Source organism: Vipera ursinii (assembly GCF_947247035.1).
Source record: "Vipera ursinii genome assembly, chromosome: 1".
Classification (NCBI taxonomy): Eukaryota; Metazoa; Chordata; class Lepidosauria; order Squamata; family Viperidae; genus Vipera; species Vipera ursinii.
In genome coordinates this window covers 40,850,409-40,873,569 of record NC_139512.1, presented here as the reverse complement: position 1 = coordinate 40,873,569, position 23,161 = coordinate 40,850,409, and the positions used below count along the sequence as shown (strand labels likewise).

General features: G+C 37.6%; 1 protein-coding gene across 3 annotated transcripts in view; it reads left to right on the top strand.

The window, feature by feature from the left end:
• The window catches only part of UNC79 (unc-79 homolog, NALCN channel complex subunit), a gene marked incomplete at its 5' end in the record, with an annotated part of 150,964 nt that extends 128,229 nt beyond the window's left edge, over positions 1-22,735 (top strand). For all 3 annotated transcript variants that reach the window (XM_083379454.1, XM_083379453.1, XM_083379455.1), the window contains 7 exons: positions 2,377-2,466; positions 9,510-9,685; positions 10,756-10,942; positions 12,652-12,849; positions 14,197-14,274; positions 19,387-19,428; positions 21,053-22,735. In XM_083379454.1, coding sequence (XP_083235580.1) covers positions 2,377-2,466; positions 9,510-9,685; positions 10,756-10,942; positions 12,652-12,849; positions 14,197-14,274; positions 19,387-19,428; positions 21,053-21,253 — 972 coding nt within the window. In that variant the 3' untranslated portion in view covers positions 21,254-22,735. The remainder of the gene's footprint in view (positions 1-2,376; positions 2,467-9,509; positions 9,686-10,755; positions 10,943-12,651; positions 12,850-14,196; positions 14,275-19,386; positions 19,429-21,052) is intronic.
• Between the last annotated feature and the right edge of the window lie 426 nt (positions 22,736-23,161).

Here is a 23,161-nt window from a genome sequence, read left to right as displayed (position 1 = left end):
ATGGAAGTGCTGGCTGGGGAGTGCTGACTGGGGAATTCTGACACTAGCAATCCCAACACGAGAAAAGGGAGAATCAGTTTGCAAAAGGAAATTCCAAACTTTCAAACTTCCATGATTCAAATAGCTAATATTATTTTCCAAGTGATGTGATTTTTGAGTTGGGATGAAGTGAAGCATCTGGTAGAAAGGTAGCAATGTAATGGCATGTGTTTATTCTACTTTTAATCAATCTATTTGGCACAATGTAGAGAAACAGAATGTAATACAGACAAAATAATTTGTATTCAAAGGGGCAGTACCCAATTTCTTTTATCATCAAATTGCTCAGCCTGACAGAAGCAGTGTATGGAATTCTTCATCCAAACTCATTGGAAGATGGAGAGTAGTTTGACAGGACTCACAGTGACCTTATTTTTTACTGTTTGTTGTTCTGTCAAGTAAAGTGATAGGCAGAAGAATGGAGAAGACAAAAAGTGGTGTCATTCACCTTCATGTAGATTTTATATTTTATATTTTATGAGAAGCACTTGGGTCAATCATTAAAATACAACAGTGGAACTCCTATTGTTGCTTCCTTATTTTCTGCTTCCGACTTTCAATAAGTAATCTCCAAGCCAGTTTGTAAATTAAAACTGCTGTTTGTTCAATATGTGTACTGTAATACATGCCCACCAAACACTGATTATCTTGAATTATTGCAAAATTTATAATGTCCCTTCTGATGGATTTTCTCCTCTACTTCCAACTTTCTTATTAAAAATATAGTACAGGTGGTCCTCAGGTTACAGCAACTCAGTCAGTGACCATTGAGAATTACAATGCCACTGAATAAGTGGTACTTATGACTGATTCTTGGCATTCCAGCCATCATCTCCCAGTAATGTGACAGTGATTTCTTATGTTCCCTGCTTATTTTCCACAAATAAAATCAATGGGGAATCAGGTAGGAAGTTGGAAATGCAGTCATGTGAGGTTCTTGCTTAATATCCCATATGGTCCTCATTTAATAATGGCAACTGGGATGGCTGGAACTGCTGTCACTAAGTAGTACACTCATGCACTTTATCACCTTGTCATTTACATAACCCCAGGCTAATGGTAGCCTGATTTTATTCCTGCTACAGTCAGTGGAACTATTCTCTGATCTCTGAATTATTCTTAAGTGAGCAATATTCCACTTAAGATTAATCAGATATTATACATTGTTTATAACCCCTAACTTACTTACTTATTTATTTATAAAATTTATAGGCTGTTGATCTTTCCTCAAGGTAATTCTGGGGAGCTTATAGTCATAGGTTTATTGGTTCTTTGTGTAGCCCCATTCTTCTCAGGTGCAAAAGACCAGGGACACACATTAAGTTTCAATTAAAATTGAAAATCATTTACTGCTCATGCTTATGCATAGGAATCTAGTCAGCACTATTTTGACACCAGCTAAGGGCTAATGGAATTCAAGAAGAGTTGAACTTAGTTCACTTGTGGCAATATAGAGTCTGCGCTGATTCCTCTCTTGACTCCACACACACACTCACGGGCTCTGTCATTCTTTCTCCTATAATTCTATATAGGCAATTTTGAACAGGATGTACTGGTTGGCGTATGAACATGTAAGACTGAATTTAGGAATAGGTGTTGTCATTTTACATTTTAAACCAGGTGTGACAATTCCCCTTCAGAAACACTGGGATTGCATCCTAGGAAGGAATGAGATTAATCTCTGCTGACATACGAGATACAGACTGAGAGACAGACAGACAGAGAGACTTGTTCATAGAGGAATAAGGCATTCAATTCAAATTTAAATTCATATAGGATAATATGATTCAAAGAAAATGTAACCACCTATATAAATATATTTAACAACATATTTAGGAATCTAGTTTGAATCATATGACTGCCTGTTGCATCAGAACTGAAGTTACCTTTCAAAGCCTTTAGCACAACAAAGCCTATGTTGCTTTAATACCAGTTTCAGTTTAATAATGTCTATTTCCCACCATCAAGATCCTGGGCACTTTAGATTTTGAGCCTTTATAGAGCCAGCTCTTCCTTAAGTCAGCACAAAGCACATAGCTTCTTCAGTCAAGTATTTGATTATGGGGAGTATCAAACTGGGAAAGTGTTTCTTAGTGGTCTAACTAGGATAATTGCAGTGTATCTCAGATTCTGGTAGATGGGGCTGTCAGGGTCTGTGTCTTTCCATTGTGATATGATCATTTTCTAGAAGCGTTAATATAATCTTTTGAATGGAAGGGGAAGAGGTTGACCATCTGGTTTAAGGTGAGCAGAGTTCCATTGGTATTGGGTGTTGGTCTGGTGTTTTAATGTTATTGTGCTTTAGGATAAAGTTGAGCATTTGTTTTCATATTATAGTGTGGAACAGCAGCGATGGAATGCATGCGGCAATACATTGGTGAAGTTTTGGATTTTATTGCTGACATGCATACTTTAACTAAATTAAAGGTGAGTTCAGAAAAATCAACTTAGTTTTACTCCATTATTATGACATTCTATATTATCTATTTAATTGGGAAGATTTTTAGGTATCGTGTTTGTGAAAATCTAAAATAAAAATTAGCTTATCATAAAACGGAAACTGTGCTAGTCTTATGGTTGCTGAAGTTTCTTCTTGTGATGTTTCATTTTGTGAATTCCACTATTCCACTCTGAATTATATAACCTTTATAGCAGTCTCATCTGATGGGGATAGGAGCATTTTAATTCTGACATGTCACCTGCCAAGGAAATTTGTTTACTATCAAAACAGTGGGTTTTTTTAGAACTAGAGAATTATCTCTATAGGTATAAGATTTTTTTAATGGTAATTTTATTAAAAAATTAGAACCTCAATGATAAAAAACTAATACAAACTAAGAAATAAAAGAAAAAAGTGTAGAAAAAAAAAATAAAATAGAAAAAAATAAAAAAATAAAAATATAGTAAATAAAACAAAAATATACAAAGAAATGACTACCTGCTTCATTATAGCAAATGTCAACAACTTTAGGGCGGTATATAAATCTAAACAAATAAATAAACTTATCACTTTCTCTCAAAATACAACAAATGAACAAATGGAAGGGACCCTGGAGGTCATCTAGTCCAACCCCCTGCTCAGGCAGGAAATCCTATATCATTTCAGACAAATGGTTCCATTACAGGTTACCAAACCTAAAATATCTATTTTAACCTTGATCAAATAAGCCAACTTTATGGGGGTGGGGGAAATTGTTTTTTTATCATTTTTATTTTTTTATTGTTTTTTCTATTTTGTGTTTTTATTGTTTGTAAACTGCCTAGTGTTTCTGTGGGTGAGTAGGTGGCTATGTAAATGTCAATCAATCTATACATACATACATACATACATATATATACATATATACATATACATATATATATATATATATATATATATATATATATATATATATATATATATATATATATATATATATATACTGTATATGTATATGTATATATACTGTATATGTATATGTATATATACTGTATATGTATATATATACTGTATATGTATATGTATATATGTATATGTATATATATATATATTGCTGTTGTTGTTGTTAGTTGCGAAGTCGTGTCCGACCCATCGCGACCCTATGGACAATGTTCCTCCAGGCTTTCCTGTCCTCTACCATCTTCTGGAGTCCATTTAAGCTCACGCCTACTGCTTCAGTGACTCCATCCAGCCACCTCATTCTCTGTCGTCCCCTTCTACTCTTGCCCTCAATCTTTCCCAGCATTAGGCTCTTCTCCAGTGAGTCCTTCCTCCTCATTAGGTGGCCAAAGTATTTGAGTTTTAGCTTCAGGATCTGGCCTTCTAAAGAGCAGTCAGGGTTGATCTCCTCTAGGACTGACCGGTTTGATCGCCTTGCAGTCCAAGGGACTCGCAGGAGTCTTCTCCAGCACCAGAGTTCAAAGGCCTCAATTCTTTTGCGCTCAGCCTTTCTTATGGTCCAACTTTCACTGCCATACATTGCAACTGGGAAGACCATAGCCTTGACTATACGCACTTTTGTTGACAGGGTGATGTCTCTGCTTTTTAGTGTGCTGTCTAGATTTGCCATGGCTTTCCTCCCGAGGAGCAAGCGTCTTTTAATTTCTTGACTACAGTCCCCATCTGCAGTGATCTTGGAGCCCAGGAAAATAAAATCTGTCACTACCTCCATTTCTTCCCCATCTATTTGCCAGGAATTGAGAGGGCCGGATGCCATGATCTTGGTTTTCTTAATGTTTAGTTTCAACCCAACTTTTGCACTCTCCTTCTTCACTCGCAACAAGAGACTCTTCAGTTCCTCTTCACTTTCTGCCATTAGAGTGGTATCATCTGCATATCTTAGGTTGTTGATATTTCTTCCAGCAATCTTAATTCCAACTTTTGATTCATCTAGCCCTGCCTTTCTCATGATGTGCTCTGCATATAAGTTAAATAGGCAAGGCGACAGTATACAGCCTTGCCGGACACCTTTCCCAATTTGGAACCAATCAGTGGTTCCGTGTCCAGTTCTCACTGTTGCTTCTTGGCCCGCATATAGGTTTGTCAAGAGACAAATAAGATGTTCTGGTACTCCCATCTCTTTAAGAACTTGCCACAGTTTGTTATGATCCACACAATCAAAGGCTTTAGCATAGTCAATGAAGCAGAAGTAGATGTTTTTCTGGAACTCTCTAGCTTTCTCCATGATCCAGCGTATGTTGGCTATTTGATCTCTAGTTCCTCTGCCTCTTCGAAATCCTGCCTGTACTTCTGGTAGTTCTCGATCCACATACTGCTGGAGTCTAGCTTGTAGGATTTTAAGCATAACTTTACTAGCATGAGAAATGAGTGCAATGGTGCGATAGTTTGAACATTCTTTGGCACTGCCTTTCTTTGGAATTGGAATGTAAACTGATCTTTTCCAATCCTGTGGCCACTGTTGAGTTTTCCAAATTTGCTGGCAAATTGAGTGTAGCACTTTTACTGCATCGTCTTTTAAGATTTTGAATAGCTCAGCTGGAATACTGTCACCTCCACTAGCTTTGTTGTTGCTCAGCTTTTCTAAGGCCCACTTCACTTCACATTCTAGGATGTCTGGCTCGAGGTCAGTGACCACCTCATTGTGATTATCAGGGACGTTAAGCTCATTCTTGTATAGTTCTTCTGTGTAATTTTGCCATCTCTTCTTAATCTCTTCTGCCTCTGTTAGGTCCCTGCCATTTTGGTCCTTTATCATGCCCATTTTTGCATTGAACGTTCCCTTCATTTCTCCAATTTTCTTGAAAAGATCTCTGGTCCTCCCTATTCTATTGTTTTCTTCTATTTCTTTGTAATGTTCATTTAAGAAGGCATTCTTATCTCTTCTAGCTATTCTCTGGAATTCTGCATTCAATTGGGCATATCTTTCTTTTTCTCCCTTGCCTTTTGCTTCCCTCCTTTCCTCAGCTATTTGCAAAGCTTCCTCAGACAGCCATTTTGCTTTCTTGCATTTCTTTTTCTTTGGGATGGTTTTGGTTGCTACCTCTTGTACAATGTTGCGAACCTCTGTCCATAGTTCTTCAGGCACCCTGTCTATCAGATCTAATTCCTTAAATCTTTTTGTCACCTCTACTGTATATTCAACGGGGATATGATTTAATTCATACCTGACTGGCCTGGTGCTTTTCCCTACTTTCTTCAGTTTAAGCCTAAACTTTGCAACAAGAAGCTCATGGTCTGAGCCACAGTCAGCTCCTGGTCTTGTTTTTACTGACTGTATAGAGCTTCTCCATCTTTGGCTGCAGAGCATATAGTCAATCTGATTTCTGTGTTGACCGTCTGGTGATGTCCATGTGTAGAGCCGTCTCTTGGGTTGTTGGAAAAGAGTGTTTGCAATGACCATCGTATTCTCTTGACAAAATTCTGTCAGCCTGTGCCCTGCTTCATTTTGTACTCCAAGGCCAAACTTGCCTGTTATTCCGGTTATCTTTTGGCTTCCTACTTTAGCATTCCAATCCCCCATGATGATAAGGACATCATTTTTTGGTGTTAGTTCTATAAGGTGCTGTAGGGCTTCATAGAACCGGTCAATTTCATCCTCTTCAGCACCGGTGGTTGGGGCATAGACTTGGACTACTGTGATATTGAATGGTTTGCCTTGGATTCGAACTGAGATCATTCTGTCATTTTGAGGATTGTATCCCAGTATTGCTTTTCCTACTCTTTTTTTTTTATTGAAAAGTTTTAACATACATTTTTTCTTTAAGAATCCCCCCTCCCCCTCCCTCCTCCCTCCCCCCCTACCTCTACCCCCTCCCCCCCTCCCCCCCCGACTTCCCAGAGCTAAATACAAGGTATATATAAAAAAACAATCATAAACAACCATATACTAACAACCATAAACTCTAAAATCCATCACTCTCTAGCTTATATAGGATAAGACAAACCTTAATAATATTAAATATATATAAAGAAACTAAAATAGAAAAAGAAAAAAAGAAAGAAGACTTATTCAAATGCTACATGAAACTTCTTAACCCTATACTTGTTCTGGACAAACTCAATCCATTTTCTCCATTCCATAATATAACGTTCTTGCGAGTGATCTTTCAAATAGGCCGAAATCTTCGCCATCTCTGCCAGGTCGGAGACCTTTAAAGTCCACTCTTCTATGGTCGGCAGTTCCTCTTTCTTCCAATACTGACCTATCAAAAGTCTTGCTGCCGTAATTAAATTTAACATCAACTTAGTGTCCACAACCGTAGCATCCGTAATTATTCCCAACAAAAAGAGTTGCGGACAAAACTTTATCCTTTGCTTAAAAATCTTCTGCATATTCCACCAAATTTTTATCCAAAAAACCTTGATCTTTTTACAAGTCCACCATACATGAAAATATGTTGCATCTTCATCTCCACATCTCCAGCATTTTGGCTGATAGTTCGGATACATACTTGCAAGCTTTTTAGGATCTAAATGCCATCTATAAAACATTTTATAAAAGTTCTCTCTTAAGTTTTGAGCTTGTGTAAATTTTACGTTCCTCACCCAAATCTGTCATTCTGAGGATTGTATCCCAGTATTGCTTTTCCTACTCTTTTATTGACTATGAAGGCTACTCCATTTCTTCTGAGGGATTCTTGCCCGCAGTAGTATACCTGATGGTCATCTGAATTAAATTCACCCATTCCTGTCCATTTTAGTTCGCTGATACCTAAGATGTCGATGTTCAGTCTTGTCATCTCTTGTTTGACCACGTCTAGCTTTCCTTGATTCATGGATCTTACATTCCAGGTTCCTATGGAGAAAAAATCTTTACAGCATCGGACTTTCCTTTCACCACCAGACATATCCACAGCTGAGCGTCCTTTCGGCTTTGGCCCAGTCGCTTCATTCTTTCTGGCGCTACTAGTACTAGCCCTCTGCTCTTCCCCAGTAGCATATTGGACGCCTTCCGACCTGAGGGGTTCATCTTCCAGCGTCATATCGTTTTGCCTTTTGGTACTGTCCATAGGGTTTTCATGGCAAAGATACTGGAGTGGGTTGCCATTTCCTTCTCCAGTGGATCACGTTTTGTCAGAGCTCTCTGCTATGACCTGTCCGTCTTGGGTGGCCCTGCACGGCATAGCTCATAGCTTCATTGAATTTCGCAAGCCCCTTCGCCACGACAAGGCAGTAATCCATGAAGGGGATATATATACATATATATACATACTCCCCCACCCAATCAGAGCACACCTCCAGCCACAGAACACACCCCCCCTGGCAGTTTAAAAAAGAGGAACAAACAGCCACATGCTTCTCCCAGAAGAAGGAAGCAGAAGCCACCAGCCTGATGATGACGGATGGGATTCCGTCGAAACGTCGCCCCTACACCTTTAGTTCTACGCGGGGAAAAACCCGAATAACCAAAGATGCACATATATACATATATATATACATATACATATATATATGTTTTCTGAGGTTTTCGCGGGTGCCTGTATGTGGATCCTTGGTTTTTCGGGTTTTTCCCCGCGTAGAATTAAAGGTGTAGGCGCAACGTTTCGACGGAACAAAGAGCAAGAGCCACATGCTTCTCCCAGAAGTAGGAAGCAGAAGCCTGATGATGACGGATGGGATTCCGTCGAAACGTTGCGCCTACACCTTTAATTCTACGCGGGGAAAAACCCGAAAAACCAAGGATCCACATACATATATATACTGTATATATATATATATACATATATACATACATATATATATATATATATATATATATATATATATATATATATATATATATATATGTATGTATGTATGTATATATATATATACACATACATATACATATACATACTGTATATATATATACATATATACATATATACATATATACATATATATATATATATATATATATATATATACATATACATATACATATATATACATATATATATATATGTATGTATGTATGTATATATGTATATATGTGTATATGTATGTATGTATGTATATATGTATGTATATATGTATGTATATATATTTGTGTAAATTACTGAATTAAGGGAGACTGAAATGCATTTCTAACTCATTAGTTTTCATCAGTCAGCCATACCCTTCTGAGATTCGAACCTGGGCTGATTGCACATTAGGCAGTGTATTTACCTCTTGAGCCACAGGATCTCTCTCTCTCTCTTGCTCATTTTACGGTTCATGATCATTATTTCTATTTTTGTCATACTGTGGATGTTTATATTTTGTTATATCATATATTGTGTAAGCTGCTGAAAATTGCAGATTATAGTGTAATAAATAATTATATCAAATATTTTATCTCACATAAAACCAATATAAATATGTTGTTATAGATACCAATGAGTATGTGGTGAAAGCTAAATGGTATAAAATGAATATTACTTCTAGACTGATATATTACTTGTAACACTACTGGACTACTATCTTTAAATGATTTTGAAATGTTAAAAATGGGAAGAACAAACTCCCAGATGATCTCAGTTATGGTCATCATACAATGACAGGAATTTTAACTGTCCTTTCAGCTTCACGCATCCTGAACACGAGCGGTTCATAATAGGAATAAATGAATGGGAAATGAAGTGAATGTGAGCAGATCCACTGAGGGAACAAGTGAAATGGGGATTTTCAGGGTTATTTTTCTAATGGATTAAGTAACTTTTGAGCAGTTTAGTAATGGAAAAAATGATGGAATCATTTTTATTGAAATATATAATAAGGACAAAAAAGCAATCAGAATTAGCTGCCAGTTTAATTACGTGATAGTAATTTGTAAATGGATTTCCAAAGATATATCATCATAATAGCTCTAGATTTAAAGCTATCCAGTATTCACCTTTAATATACAGTAAACTGTATTCTGATGCAATTCTGAGAATTGCAGCTCCCAACATTACTGGAAGATCCAAGGTTGGGGAAACTTTATGTAAATAGTGTATCTCTGTTGAATTGTGCAACTTCCTTGTCCTTTAAAATAACTTTATTATCTAAACATCCTGTCTATCTACTACAGAGTCACATGAAAACATGTTCCCAGCCATTGCATGAGGATACTTTTGGCGGACATCTCAAAGTGGGCTTAGCACAGATTGCTGCAATGGAAATCTCACGGGGAAACCACCGGGATAACAAGGCTGTGGTTCGTTATTTGCCTTGGCTGTATCATCCTCCATCTGCAATGCAACAAGGGTAAAAAAACCTTGGTCATGACTAGATTAAAAATACAAACTTGAAATAGGTCATCAAATGGTAGAACTTAGAGGAAACTTTGAACATTCATGACTGGTATAGAAATAGGTATTCTTAGCAACAAACCATGGGTCCAAAAAGTGTTACCTTCACAATTTATATATCAAAGTGGAAGAGATATGCACAATGAACTACTTAGTGATCAAGTATCATTGCTTGACTACTAGAAAAACAATCTCCTGCAAGAAATGTGGGGGATCCTAATATTGCCAAACTATCATATCATTATCCAACATGGTCAGAAGTGGTAACTACTGGGAATTCTACTTAAGCAGCCTGCTTACCTGGGGATGCTCTTGAAGATCACTCAGAAGCTACAACTATTCTAGAATGTGCCAGTAGTTAATGGATACCCAATGGTACATGCATATAATCCCATTCCTTGTAAGCAGCATTGGCTGCTTTATTTAATTTAAGGTGTTGATTATTACCCGTGAAGTTTTTAATGGACAGCACCCAAGTTGTTTGGCATAGGCTAATTAATTCCACCCATCCCACAAAATTCTAGAAGGTGGGCATGCCTTCTTTTGAATAACATAGTTGTATGGGACCCCCAGAAATATACATCCTCTGTCACAGGATATGCCTTGTGGAACAGCATCCCCCCCCCACAAAAAAAAGAATTAGGCTGACTCTGAGCCTGTTGACATTACATAAGGTGCTTAAAACTTTATTTTCCCCACAGGCATTGTCCCAAAGTGCTAGATAACCCCTGTTATTATGAGCTTTTGGACAGACTGAGATTGGCCTTGGATGTGTTATTTTTTCCTCTGTGTTGTTTTAAGATTTTTTTTTAATTGTCAATTTTTCCTCAATTTTAACACCCTTGCCATGTCTTTTCAACAAAAATGATATCCCAAAGGCAGGCACCTACAGCTGCATTAGTATAGTAATAACGATATATTAGTCATAAATTGATTGTCTAGAATGGTATCCTTAGTATGTATGCTTTTCAAATAATACATATATTTGATAAACTTAAAACTAAAATATATGTTCTTTCTTAACAGGCCCAAAGAATTCATTGAATGTGTGTCGCATATTCGACTGCTCTCTTGGCTACTGTTGGGGTCTCTGACACATAATGTTGTCTGTCCAAATTCTCCTTCAGCTTATATGCCCATTCCATTGGATGCAGGTTCCCATGTTGCCGATCACTTAATTGTCATCCTGATTGGGTTTCCGGAGCAATCTAAGGTAAGAGGCTTGCAAGATGATGATCACTTTATGATATACCACTATGCCAAAAGGAGTGTACAGTTTTGAGTATGGTCTAAAATTCTTCGAGAAGTTGTCATCAAAGTGTAATTTGTATTGTGGCAGATGATGAGAAGTATTTATTATATGAAAAATATTCATAGTAAATCTGCCTGATTTCTGTAAGCTATACAAAAGTCGAATCTAGCTCTCAGCCTCTCTGAATTGCAAGTCCTGCTATATAAAAAAGCCTATTTATCTTTTGTGAATTAATCTAATTAATGAAGGTCATTGTTAAGGTTCTTGTTCCTTGGTGGAATTCAAAAAACTATTTGCTTGTCAGCAATCTACCATGTTTTCCCGAAAGTAAGGCCTACCCCCCAAAATAAGCCCTAGCTTGTTTTTTTTGGGGGGTGGGCCTAATATAAGCCGTACAACAAAAATAATTTCTAGTTTTGGGGTGAGGCACACTTAAAAATCAAGCTAGGGCAGGGGTAGGGTGTGGATCTGCCCTATGGGCCCCGCATCCACTTACCTTGCAGCCAGGCCTCTCGTCACCGACCCACTTCTTCTGCGCTGACTTCTGTAGCCAGGCCTGCATTTCTCAGTCCCAGGCCTTTCCAGAAGGCCTCCATCTTTCCAGAAGGCCTGTGCAGCCAAGAACCAAGCTATGGATTCAATCCATAGCTCGGTTCTGCAAGACCTCTGCAGCAGAGGACAAAGCTATGGACTGAACCCATAGTTCGGTACTTGGCTTTGCAGGCTTTTCGGAAAAGCCTGACTGCAAAATACAGGCTGGAATGCAGCTGCAGATTGAAGCTGCTCCTTCGCCCCCAAAAGAAGTGGACCGGCTGGGCGGGGCTGTCGAAAAGAAGTGGACCGGCTGGGCAGGGCTGTTGGTGCCAGAAGTAAGATATCCCCTGAAAATAAGACCTGGTGCCTCTTTTGGAGGGGGAAAAATAAGACCCAGTTCAGTCATGAATCATCCAAAATCTTATTTTGCAGGAAGCCTCTCCCGTCACCTCTCTGCAACCCTATCCCACTAAACCCACATAAAGGGAACTGCAGCCTTTTATACTTGGACAAATGTCTGGTGGTGTCTGGCTGTACACATCTAAATAATACATGTTAGATTTGGTTAATATGGAGCAAGTAATTTGAAGATGGGCGAGCTCTGGGTGATTCTCTTATCATGAACAGATCAGTGACCAGTCCTCCTGAGGTATCCAGTAAGAAAATATCAAATCTCTAGTTATAAGCAAGCAAGAACAACGTTGCTTCAAAAAAGGGCATCACAAGCTCACTTAGCAAATTACTCAGCTTTTTTTCTTTGGACCATCTATTTTAAGGTTGCATAATTACTGTCAAAACTAACAAAAGCTGTGGTATTCCCTCATTAATGAGAATTTTTCTGTTATTTATTTTTCCAACCCATAGTTTTCAAGCTTGTTTATTTCTTTGCCTTATTTCAGTGCATGAATATAAACTAGTATTTTAAGTATAAATGTCATATCACTCCTCTGACAGGAAAGAAAGTTTCAGAAAATTCTTGACAGATTCATTATAATTTCAGATTACGCATATATGTGTGTATGTACTAGAACAATGAATTGTTATGCTTTTATATTCTGAAAGACAATATACACATTCCATAAAGTGTTATTTCAAGCAAAACACAGACTTTGGTTTCCTTATTTTTCTTCCTGCAGACATCTGTCTTGCATATGTGTTCTCTCTTCCATGCCTTTATATTTGCTCAGCTGTGGACAGTATATTGTGAACAAGCCGCAGTTGCTCCCACAGTCCAAAATCAAAATGAATTTAGTTTTACAGCAATCCTCACAGCTCTGGAATTTTGGAGCCGAGTAACACCAAGCATCCTTCAGCTGATGGCACATAACAAGGTGGTGAGTCAAATATAATGATCCCAACTAATTTTACTGAGTCCAAGCTAATAAATAATAATTTAAAAATCTATGGCTGTGTATTCACATTCATATTACATGCAAACACATGTACCATGCACCTCAAAGCAGAAACAAACTTGCGGAAGTGCATTAGCAGATCACATGCTTTGTTCAGTCATAGACGTCTTCATATAGGCTAGAAGAGACTTCCATTAAAACTCAGGTCAAAGATCTAACTGGTATAAGATGGATTTGGAAAGCCATCCAGGTTATCTTAATCAAGGATTAAAAAAGGAGAATCATTATTATTATTATTTTGCATTTGGGGAAGGAGAGCTTATAGAAAAAAATTAGTACTTTAAATTTTCCCATTATGTCCTGATTATACCCATTTTTGGAATGGCATCCAAAGCTTGATATGATCCTCAAAGAACTTAAAGTTATGTGTACCCCTTCTTTATTGTTTGAAATAATTATGATCTCTCTCTCTCTCCCCCTCCCCCTCTCTTTTTCTGGTCCTAAGCATTGCTATTTGATTAAACAGAAGGAAGGGAGGTGCTCTACCTTTATAGATTTTGTTTTTTGGTAGACTGCTTAAGTATGGGGAAGCCATGGATAAAAGGGAAAGTTAGCTTACTTCTGCTATAGCTGCTCTATTATTATAGATTCTTTTGCAGGTTCACATTTATACTAATGATGCTTGCACAACAATTCATATCAATACAACATGTGAAGTTCATCCTATTTGCAAAATCACTCTATGAACATAATGAGTTGCAAATGAATACCACTATGATTGGGTAGAAGTTTACAATGGAGGATAGGCAAAAAAAGGGCATGGTCACCAATGCATATGTGCTTCATTCTGTTTAATATAGAAGCAATTGCTTGTCAAACCCATGGCATGAGGAATCCTAATATATAAATCCTGTTAGACTACCAATGGGACTGATTTAAATTTCAAATATTTCCACTGTGTCTGCCTGCAGTGTTTTGAAATGTGATTAACTGGTCCTTCCAAGTAATGACGAACACAGTTCAGAAAGAAACTTTGTTAGTAATATTATAGGGCATCTGTTATGCAGAAGTTGGAAGACATGGTGCATCATTTTCTTACATTTACTGTAGAATGTAATTCTGAATCAGTATTGTACAGATATGATACCTGTAATTAAAGGCAAACTTAAACTTGCATTTTAATTATTTAACATGAAATCTCAATCTCTCTCTGTATATCTAAGAATGTTAATCAAGTTGGAGTAATAATATGAAGCTTTATTTTGTGCTTTCATGATATTATTATACTGCTCATTCATTTTATTGCAGTATGTCTCTCTTTTATCCCAGATGGTAGAAATGGTGTGTCTCCATGTGATCAGTTTAATGGAGGCTTTGCAAGAATGTAATTCCACCATTTTTGTCAAGGTAGGTCAGCCCTTGGGGGGGTGTGGGGGGGAGGCAGCAAAGTTTTTTTTAAATGGCTAAAATTCAAAGGGTTTTTCACATGTGCTTCCTGGTCTTCCAAGCACTCCTTTGTATTGTTCTCAAAAAAAAAAGATTTTGAAGATTTATGGGCTTTCTAAAACAATGTTTAATGGAGTATAAAGTGTAGAGAGAAGCTTCGCATATAATCTTCCAGCAATTAAAAAAAAGATTCCAATAATTAAATGCAGCTGTTAAAATATTTTTCAGTTATATAACTTGGCTATAGTGTTGTCCAAAATGGATGTAATTCTTAATAAGAGGGACAAAATGTTTTTTACTGGTTTCTTTGTGGTTTTGTTCTAATAATTTTCGAGAAAAAGAATTACATTATACCAAACAGCATGTTGCCAATGGATAAAGGGTGTTTTGTAATTTGGACTATTATATTGGAAAACATTCTCAGGAATGCTGCAGGAAGGATTAAAAGGCTTGGCACAGCTTCCCACTTGTACTCCCTTTTGGTTTACATTTTGGAAGAATAATATTGCTTTAAGCCATTTCCCCCTTTAGAGAAAGCCCTGCGGTGTTGTTTTTTTATTCACTTACACCTCAGCACAGTATAAACAAGATGTCATGGTGATGTCTTTTTTGTGCCAGGTTCTCAAGATATCATTATCATCTCATCTCCAGTTCATGACACAAGCTTAAGGCATCCTCAGCTGCACTAGTGTTAAAGTAATGTTTTCCATCTTAAGCCAATAGCATTTGATGGGAGTTTCATGGCATGTAAAATCTAGTATGTTTCACCAGCCTTTACTCAGGAGTCAAAGGCAGGTGTTCTACAGTGGTGATCAGAACAGTGCTTAATGGTTGTCCCTCTGATCACTGTTTACTCTTAGATGCTGCTTTTATACTGCTCTTCCTTTAAAGAGCTGGCTTAAGATTCTGCAGGTCCATAAAGTTAGAGGGCCCCTCAGTGTTTGATTGTAGGATCTTGGGCCACCCTGGTTCTCCCTCCTCCAACCATCTCAAGGACTTTAGACTTATTGTTTGCAGATGGGGGGGGCAGGGCATGGGGCAGGATATACTGCTGTGACAGCTTTTAGCCTCATCCATAGCTACTTCAGTAATTTCATACAAATCACCCTATGAATTAAAAAAGTGGGAATATTCTCCCAGCCAAGCCCCAATTGCTCATTTGGAGAAACTACTAAGAGTGGAAAGTTGACTGCATGGAACAAAATTGGCTTCCTAGGATTTGGGGGAGTAAAAACAATGGCACTGTGTGTGTACTTTGAGATCTGTAAAAGTGGCAGAGAGAATTAAAAAGAGCATCTCTGCACATGCATTTTGTTCCCAATGTTTTGGTTGGAAGAACATATAAAATAGTGCTTTCTTTCTAGGAAGATGAGAATCAAAGATAATGTGTATCTACTTAAGGATGCAAGCTGACATGTCATTGCATGCTTTTTAAAATCAAGATGAGAAGCATTTGCTCACAAATACATATTTTAAGTGATTATATAAGCAAACAGTTCATATGGAAACATTAAATAGGTACATTACATATATCCATGAATGGGATTCTAGAACTTTGTTGGATTCATAGAAACAGTTCCAAAAATAGCAGCATTACTATTTTTCAATATTTCCACATGAACACATTTATGTGATGCCTTTCAGAACTGTGTGTATGCTCTCAATATATTTTTTTAATCATAAACAGGGCAAAAATAATGCTCACAAAGAACTTGTGAGCATAGGAACTGCCTTTCCGAATCAGATCAAGATTCATTTCTCCAGAACTATTTGTCTAGTTCTGCTTTTTCTCAAAGAGAACAGGATATTGATGGCCTTACCTTGTTATTTGGCATCAGAAATAACAAGGTATATTGCTTTGGGATTTGAGGTTTCTATTTAGCCTTCACATTTAAGAAATATTGATGGTAAATCTAATCTGCTTCTATTGAAAAGTGTCCTTGATTACAAGTTTAGATGCCCAGTCTTCTCTGAGTGGGCACAGTTCAATACCATCTGTAATAAGAGGACTAATTCATGCTATGTCAAGAACAGTCCATAAGCAGTTATAATTGCATATTTCTCCAGGTGGTTTGGATTTTTTCTTGCACACTAGAATTTTTTTCCCCTATTTCAGCTTTGTGGATAGTTGACAATCACTATAATTATAATGTGGTTGAACATATTATTGAAATGTTTATTCCTTCACTGGGATTCCCTAAAGAATGTCATTTCTCATAAGATGCATTAAATAAGGACTGGCCTGACCCCATCAGTGGAACCCAGCCAACTATTATATCATCCATTCTAGCCAATGAAATCATGTTCACTGAATGGTGCTTTAGCTCATTCTATTAATACTGATTCAATTTTGCATGATGGTAGGAGCTTAATTGGAAGAAAGTGAAACTTGATATCATTTAGAGGAACATTTTAGAGCAGTATGTCCAGTTTTTAAAATAATCTTAGATAACATATCAAAAATATCTTCATTTTACTTTCTTCCACCATCCCAATAATGAGAATGTGAACTAGTAAATGCCAGAAACAATGGCTGCTAACAGATTATCTTCAGGCAAAACTTCCCAGGGTAAGAAAATAGATAAACTCCTGTACATGATTATAAGTTTACAGGTGATTTGTCAAAGGAGCTCACAAAAATATTCAGTGCTGCAAATTCATAACATATTGAGCCATAGTGCCTTACTTCCTGATTGACCTCTAAAGAGTGCTACGTTTTTAGGATCTATATCAGGCATGTCAAACCTGCGACGTCACGTGAGATTGCGTGACCTATCAGGACTTTCCCCCCATTGCCGGCAACGGGGTGGGTGCGGTTTCAGTGTGACACATCCGGCCCGCGGGTGGCAGTTTGACATGCCTGAAGTATATAATCCCAACTGCATATGACGTTTTATTTATTAGGGATCTTTTGTACTGCCTTTGTTACTTTATAAGCAATACTCCTTCCTCCTCGCATTTTCTCCTTAAAAACACTCCTATGAGGACGTTTGGGCTGGGAGAGAGTGACTGGCTCACAGTCACCCAGTTGTTTTCATGCCAAAGGAAAGAGAGAGACTGGAACTCACAGTCTCCTGGTTTATAGACCAGCAGTTACTACACCAAACCAGGTCTCATGTTACTATCAATTGGAATGTGTGGGTTGATAGATCACTTTAATTTTTAATATAGTACACTTTTTGTACTATTAACCCAGCTGTTTTTTCCTTTACTTTGGTATTTGAAATCCTGGTTCTCTGTGAGACCGACCTAACTGCAGAGATAACTGTAGCTCTTCAGACAGCTGTTCTATCTATTATTTTGACCTAGTGATCAAAAATGAGAGGAGTTAGTGTCCAGCAAATTCTGGAGTTATTGGTTTCCCACTTGTCTGTAATGAATATCTTCCTTTTTTGGTTTCTTGCTTCACTAAAATTTTGCAGGAGGAAAAGAAGTGGCAAAAAATTTAATTTATTACTCCAGAAATGCCATAGTGTATGACACTTTCAGCCAACGGCCATTTTTTCATATGAATTTATGATGCTGTTTACTGTATTTTTGATCACAACACACACACACACACACAAACTCCTAGTCTCATAAAAATCTAACTAATACATTTAAAAAGCATTAATGAGAGATAATTACAGAGAGTGATAAAAAGAGAAGTAATGGTGTGAATCAGCTTTCAGTGATTCCTTTCTTGGCTCTCTTCCTTTGTGAGTTTTGTGCTTGAAAACTCTCAGTTGGGAAGAAAAAGGCAGCTAGTAGATGGCAGGAGTTTCCATCAAAATTGAGGGAGATCTTTCATCATGGAAATAAACAGATTGATAACAGCATCTGTTGGCATCAGCAATTATTGGAGTTGAAGGCTTTACAGAATACTAAAATAACAGAGTTGGAAGGGACCGTGGATGTCTTCTAGTCCAACCTCCTGCCCAGGCAGGAAACCCTGTACCATTTCAGACAAATGGTTGTCCAATCTCTTCTTCAAAACTGCCAATGTTGGAGCAAGGCAACCTTTCCTAAACCTAGTGCACCCCCACTGTTTGAATAATTTGGCTTGATTGAGCCTTGGTGGAGCAGTGGGCTAATGCCTCCTTAAGTAACACCAGCTGCCTGCAATTAGTGCAGGTTCGCATCCCACCAGGCTCAAGGTTGACTCAGCCTTCCATCCTTCCGAGGTAGGTAAAATGAGGACCCAGATTGTTGGGGGCAATTAAGCTGACTTTGTAATAATGCCGCTTTGGGGGGGCGAAAGCCCTAATAAGCAGGCATATACATAGAATGAAGGCTACTGCTAAGCTTGTAAGCCGCCCTGAGTCTTCGGAGAAGGGCGGGATATAAATGGAATTAAAAATAAAATTAAAATAAATAAAATAATTCTAGAATTTGAAATCCCCAACTATTTAGTCAATGCCATCTTGGGTATGGCTGCACCAAGCTGCTCCCCTACCCCTAATGTGGATGAATGAAAGACTCAACCAGAAGTCTGTTTTTTATACCAAACCTAGTAAATGTCATTAGTTTCAGACAACTTTGTTGCACATCATTTCTAAAAGACAATATACAAAGGTTCCATGTCTAAACTGCTTCCACGATATAGAAGGTTGCTTGTAAGTTGCTTGCCACATACATGAAGCCATGTTCTAGATAGAACTGAACATCTTTCCTTTTCCTATCAATGCTGTGAATGAAATGCCATGAAGACAATGGCCTTAATCCAGATGACACATTGACTGCTGTTGCCCCAGACAGTGATGCTATGCAAAAATTAAATTGGATTGTTTTAGCTGAAAAGTATTTGATGTGATCTGTGCCCTGTTTTAGACTAAAGCTTAAATACATCATTTTAAATAATTGTTGGTATTTTGAATACTTTGATAAATAAAAAAGATTCTAAATTTGTACCTGAACAATAAAATTAGAATCCTGCACATTATTTCTAGGAAAATGCTTAAACAAAGCTGCTTGCGTACATTATGAATGAAGGTTATTGCTAGGTTTATTTTGTGATATAATAATATGGTGGTTCTTATAAATATATTGTGAACATGCTGAATATAGTAACACTGATTTTTTTCTTTCTATTAGCTCATCCCAATGTGGCTACCAATGATTCAATCCAATCTAAAGGTAGGCTCACCTTAATGTGTTCCCTAAAAACAATTTGTTTTAACTGAATAACAGTATATTAAATTATGCATCCATTCCAAATTGGACTCATCAGCTATGATACTCTAAGACTCTGTTTGTATAAACATGAACATAATTTAACTGATGTCTAGTAAATACAGGCGTGCTTGACTGTCAGTGTAAAACACTAAACTGGATCCAGAGCCTGTTCTGTCAATAGTGCAAGGACCTTTTTTTATTGGTAAAAGAAGCTGGTGTCAAAGTTCCGACAGACAGAGATGAATAAAGCAGAACTCCGAGGCTTGCAAATTCCTCAGAGAACTTGTTTATTAGTTACAAAGTATCAGCACAGTCAAAAGTGAAACCAAGTCGATACACAAACAACAATTCCCCAATACAGTGTTAAATCTCCCACTCACAAAAGCTATGTAAGCAACTACGTTCCCCAACATGATTATTTGGCGGGCTTTTTATGAAGCGCCCAGTCTCTAGTCTCGGGAACAGCCGATGACCTTGATTCCCATGGGACAAAAGATTATTTTGACTAGCAAAGCACCTGGGCAACACCCCTCCCTCCGTTCTATGTGGCAACCTAGAATGAGAAGTAAAATGGCTGTAGCCATGTTCATTTGTAGAGTTGACATCTGGAATGCAGCAGTTTTCTGCTGAAGGAACGGGAAAGTAAAATATTTCCTCTTCCTTTCAGTCTCCCCAGCCAGTCCCTCACTATTTTAGATTTCAAAGGGCAAGGAGAGGAACAAAGTGGAAAGCACAGCTTGCATCCTGTTTGCCTCTCAGCTCTTTTTGTCTTAATAATATTGTGTGCAGAATGTGTCCTTTCCCTTTTAAAGGGCCAGAGGATGACCAGCATGAGATGTCAGATGATAATGATATTTGCATAACTCTATAAAAATAGCCAGAATGACCAAAAGTGAGAAAGAAAAGAATGCTTCCTGCGTAGCCCGAAAGAATGAGTACCCCAAACTTTATAGAATACCAAAAAGAAGCAAACCTCTTAACAGCCAAAACAAAACCAACTAAATGAGAATTAAGCATGTTCAGGAACTGGGGGCACAGAATGAGCTGTGATAACTGAATGAAGCAAAAAAGAAGGAGGGAGAAAATGAATTGGCTTGCTAGAACAAAGCTTATACAGAACTGAAGGAAGCAGACCATTCTGATCGGGGACTGAGGCTATACAGTATTCCAACATTATGTTGCAAGTCCTACTCTTTGTAATAGTGTAAACTAATATTGATTTAAAAGGCATCACATTTCTAAATTTGAGTTTGCAGCCCACTAAAGAAAATTACTGTGCTGCGAATGGCCCCTTCTTTGTGAAACTTTCTTCCATCCTTTATCCATATGGCTCAGTAAGATGTGCTATATGCGGTAGTTTTCTTCAGGTTTATGATGGCCTTTCATTAAACACTGCTGCTTCTTACTGAATTATCTCATTATGGTCTGTTCTTATTTTCATTCTTTGGTGGCTGAATTGATTCTGAATTTGAAAACGGACTGCTTTATTTTAGGACGATATAGCCTTATAATCATTTGAGTTTATTATTATTATTATTTTAAAAAATTAGAGAACTGACAATAAAACTTGTACATATTTTAACAGCATTTATCGGCTGGCCTCCAGCTCCGCCTACAAGCTATTCAGAACAATGTGAACCATCATAGCCTTAGAATGTTACAGGGATCCGTTCAGATGAACACCAACACCTCTGTCCTTCGCAAGTGGCTGCAGTGTACGCAGTTCAAAATGGCTCAAGTGGAAATCCAATCATCTGAAGCAGCATCTCAGTTTTATCCTTTATGAGTTGGGTGGAATGTTCTGTGAACCTGTTAGTCTAGCAATAATAGGGCTAAAGCTATAAGACAATGGCCATCTTTAGAAACCATATAACAGTACTGTAGCTCCATCTTTGTTTTGTTCTTGTAGAGAGAAAAAAGTGAAATGGCTAAAGAGGGTAGTCTGTCTGTGTCCCTCAATAACCAAAAGCATGTTCTGGCTGATGCATAAGAGACATAATGTTTGCAGGGTTTGCTCACTGAAGCTTGAGCCGATGCATATAGCTAGCTGTTTAAATATATGTATTTTAAAACATTCATTTATAAAAGAGAATTGTTGGTTTCGCCCCTAGGATTTATACACACACACATGCACGCACAGGGCATGTATACACACACAGAAAGTATTGTGTATGTTCAGATACCTATGTGTGCTGCTGTTTTTTACATTATAACAAAGTCATCTTCAGAGTTAAACTTGGTAATGCAATAAATCAGCCATCTCCAACCTCATCCCCTCCAAATGCTTTGGACTACAAATGAATGGGATGTGATGGGTTTGGATGATATGAGCTGTAGCCCAAAACATTTGGAGGCCACAAGATTGAGGAAGACGAAACTTTTTTCATTAGAAAATAGTTGACCTTGCAATTTCCCAGGAGTTCCCATTCATTTTTCCCTGCAATTTCTATCAGCAACTTGCAAGCATGGCCTGTGCTGAAAGAAAAAAAAGAGCCTTCTAGACTAAACACTCATTACCTTTCCCCTCAAGTTATGCACCTCTTGGCTCACAGGTGCCTCTTGCAAGCTGGGGTAGGAGAGGCATCATTCTGGGGTCAATGCTGGCATTTTGCCCAGGGGAACGAGACATCCAAAGCCAATTCTGCTTACTTACAAAGTGCACTTAGAAATTAGGTGGGTAAACTGTGCCAGTTCACTTGTCTTTTTTAAAAAGAACTACTGAGTAAGTTTAAGTACTTTAACTTGGTTTCATTGCCAGTATTTTTCTTGCAGTTCTTAGGAAACTCTCTGCATACTACTACCTGTATGATATATTCTATTTCTTCTTATATACTTGTACACACTTGAGATTTGAAATAGGCCCCATTCATGGGGATGCCAGAGAGAATACGGATGTTTCAGGCTTCCCTGAGGATGAGGTTTCAGGTTATAAATTTACATACAGTAAATAGAAAAGATATAGAACTACTGCATAAAAAACAATGTTAAATATTTTTTAAAAGTGAATTTTAATAGCATTGAGAGAGACTGATCCACTGAGATGTATAGAAGAGCCACTGGTTGCAGTGGACGTTGGATCAGCATCTCTGAATAGCAGAACCTCTTGTAATTAAAACTTTTTGTGTGTATACATAACTGAAATATATTGTACTTATTGCTGTAATCTATTGAAATAAAGATTTAAGCTTTATATGAAAATGCTATTAAAAGCATAACTCTTTAATACCCTGAATAATATTGGTTATTATTCTGTAAAAAATAAAATCATTATCGTATTACGCAGCGCTTTTTTCCCATTATTATTCCCGTGAGTCTCCAGTGAATCTTGGATGAAAAAGCAAGGCTGGAGCTGGTTGATACTAGGCTGAGATGCCATTGGAAGTCACAGGGGTTATTCACTGTAGTGAGAAGTGAAAAAGCTTGAGCTGAGAGATTTTGTTTACCGCAATAGAGTTTTCCCATACAATAATGATGGGAACAAGCAGTGCCATACCATTAGCCACTTGCAGGGATATCATTAGCTGTTTAATGCCGTAAATGGTATATTTTAGTTGCTGATTTGGAAAAACAGAAGGTGTTTATAGACAGACAAACTCTGTCAATATCAGCCAAAAAATCTCTCCGTAAAAAATAAAAACATTGTGCAGCTGTCGCATGTTTTCCTCCCTAATGTGGGGGGAAAAAAGAGGATAAC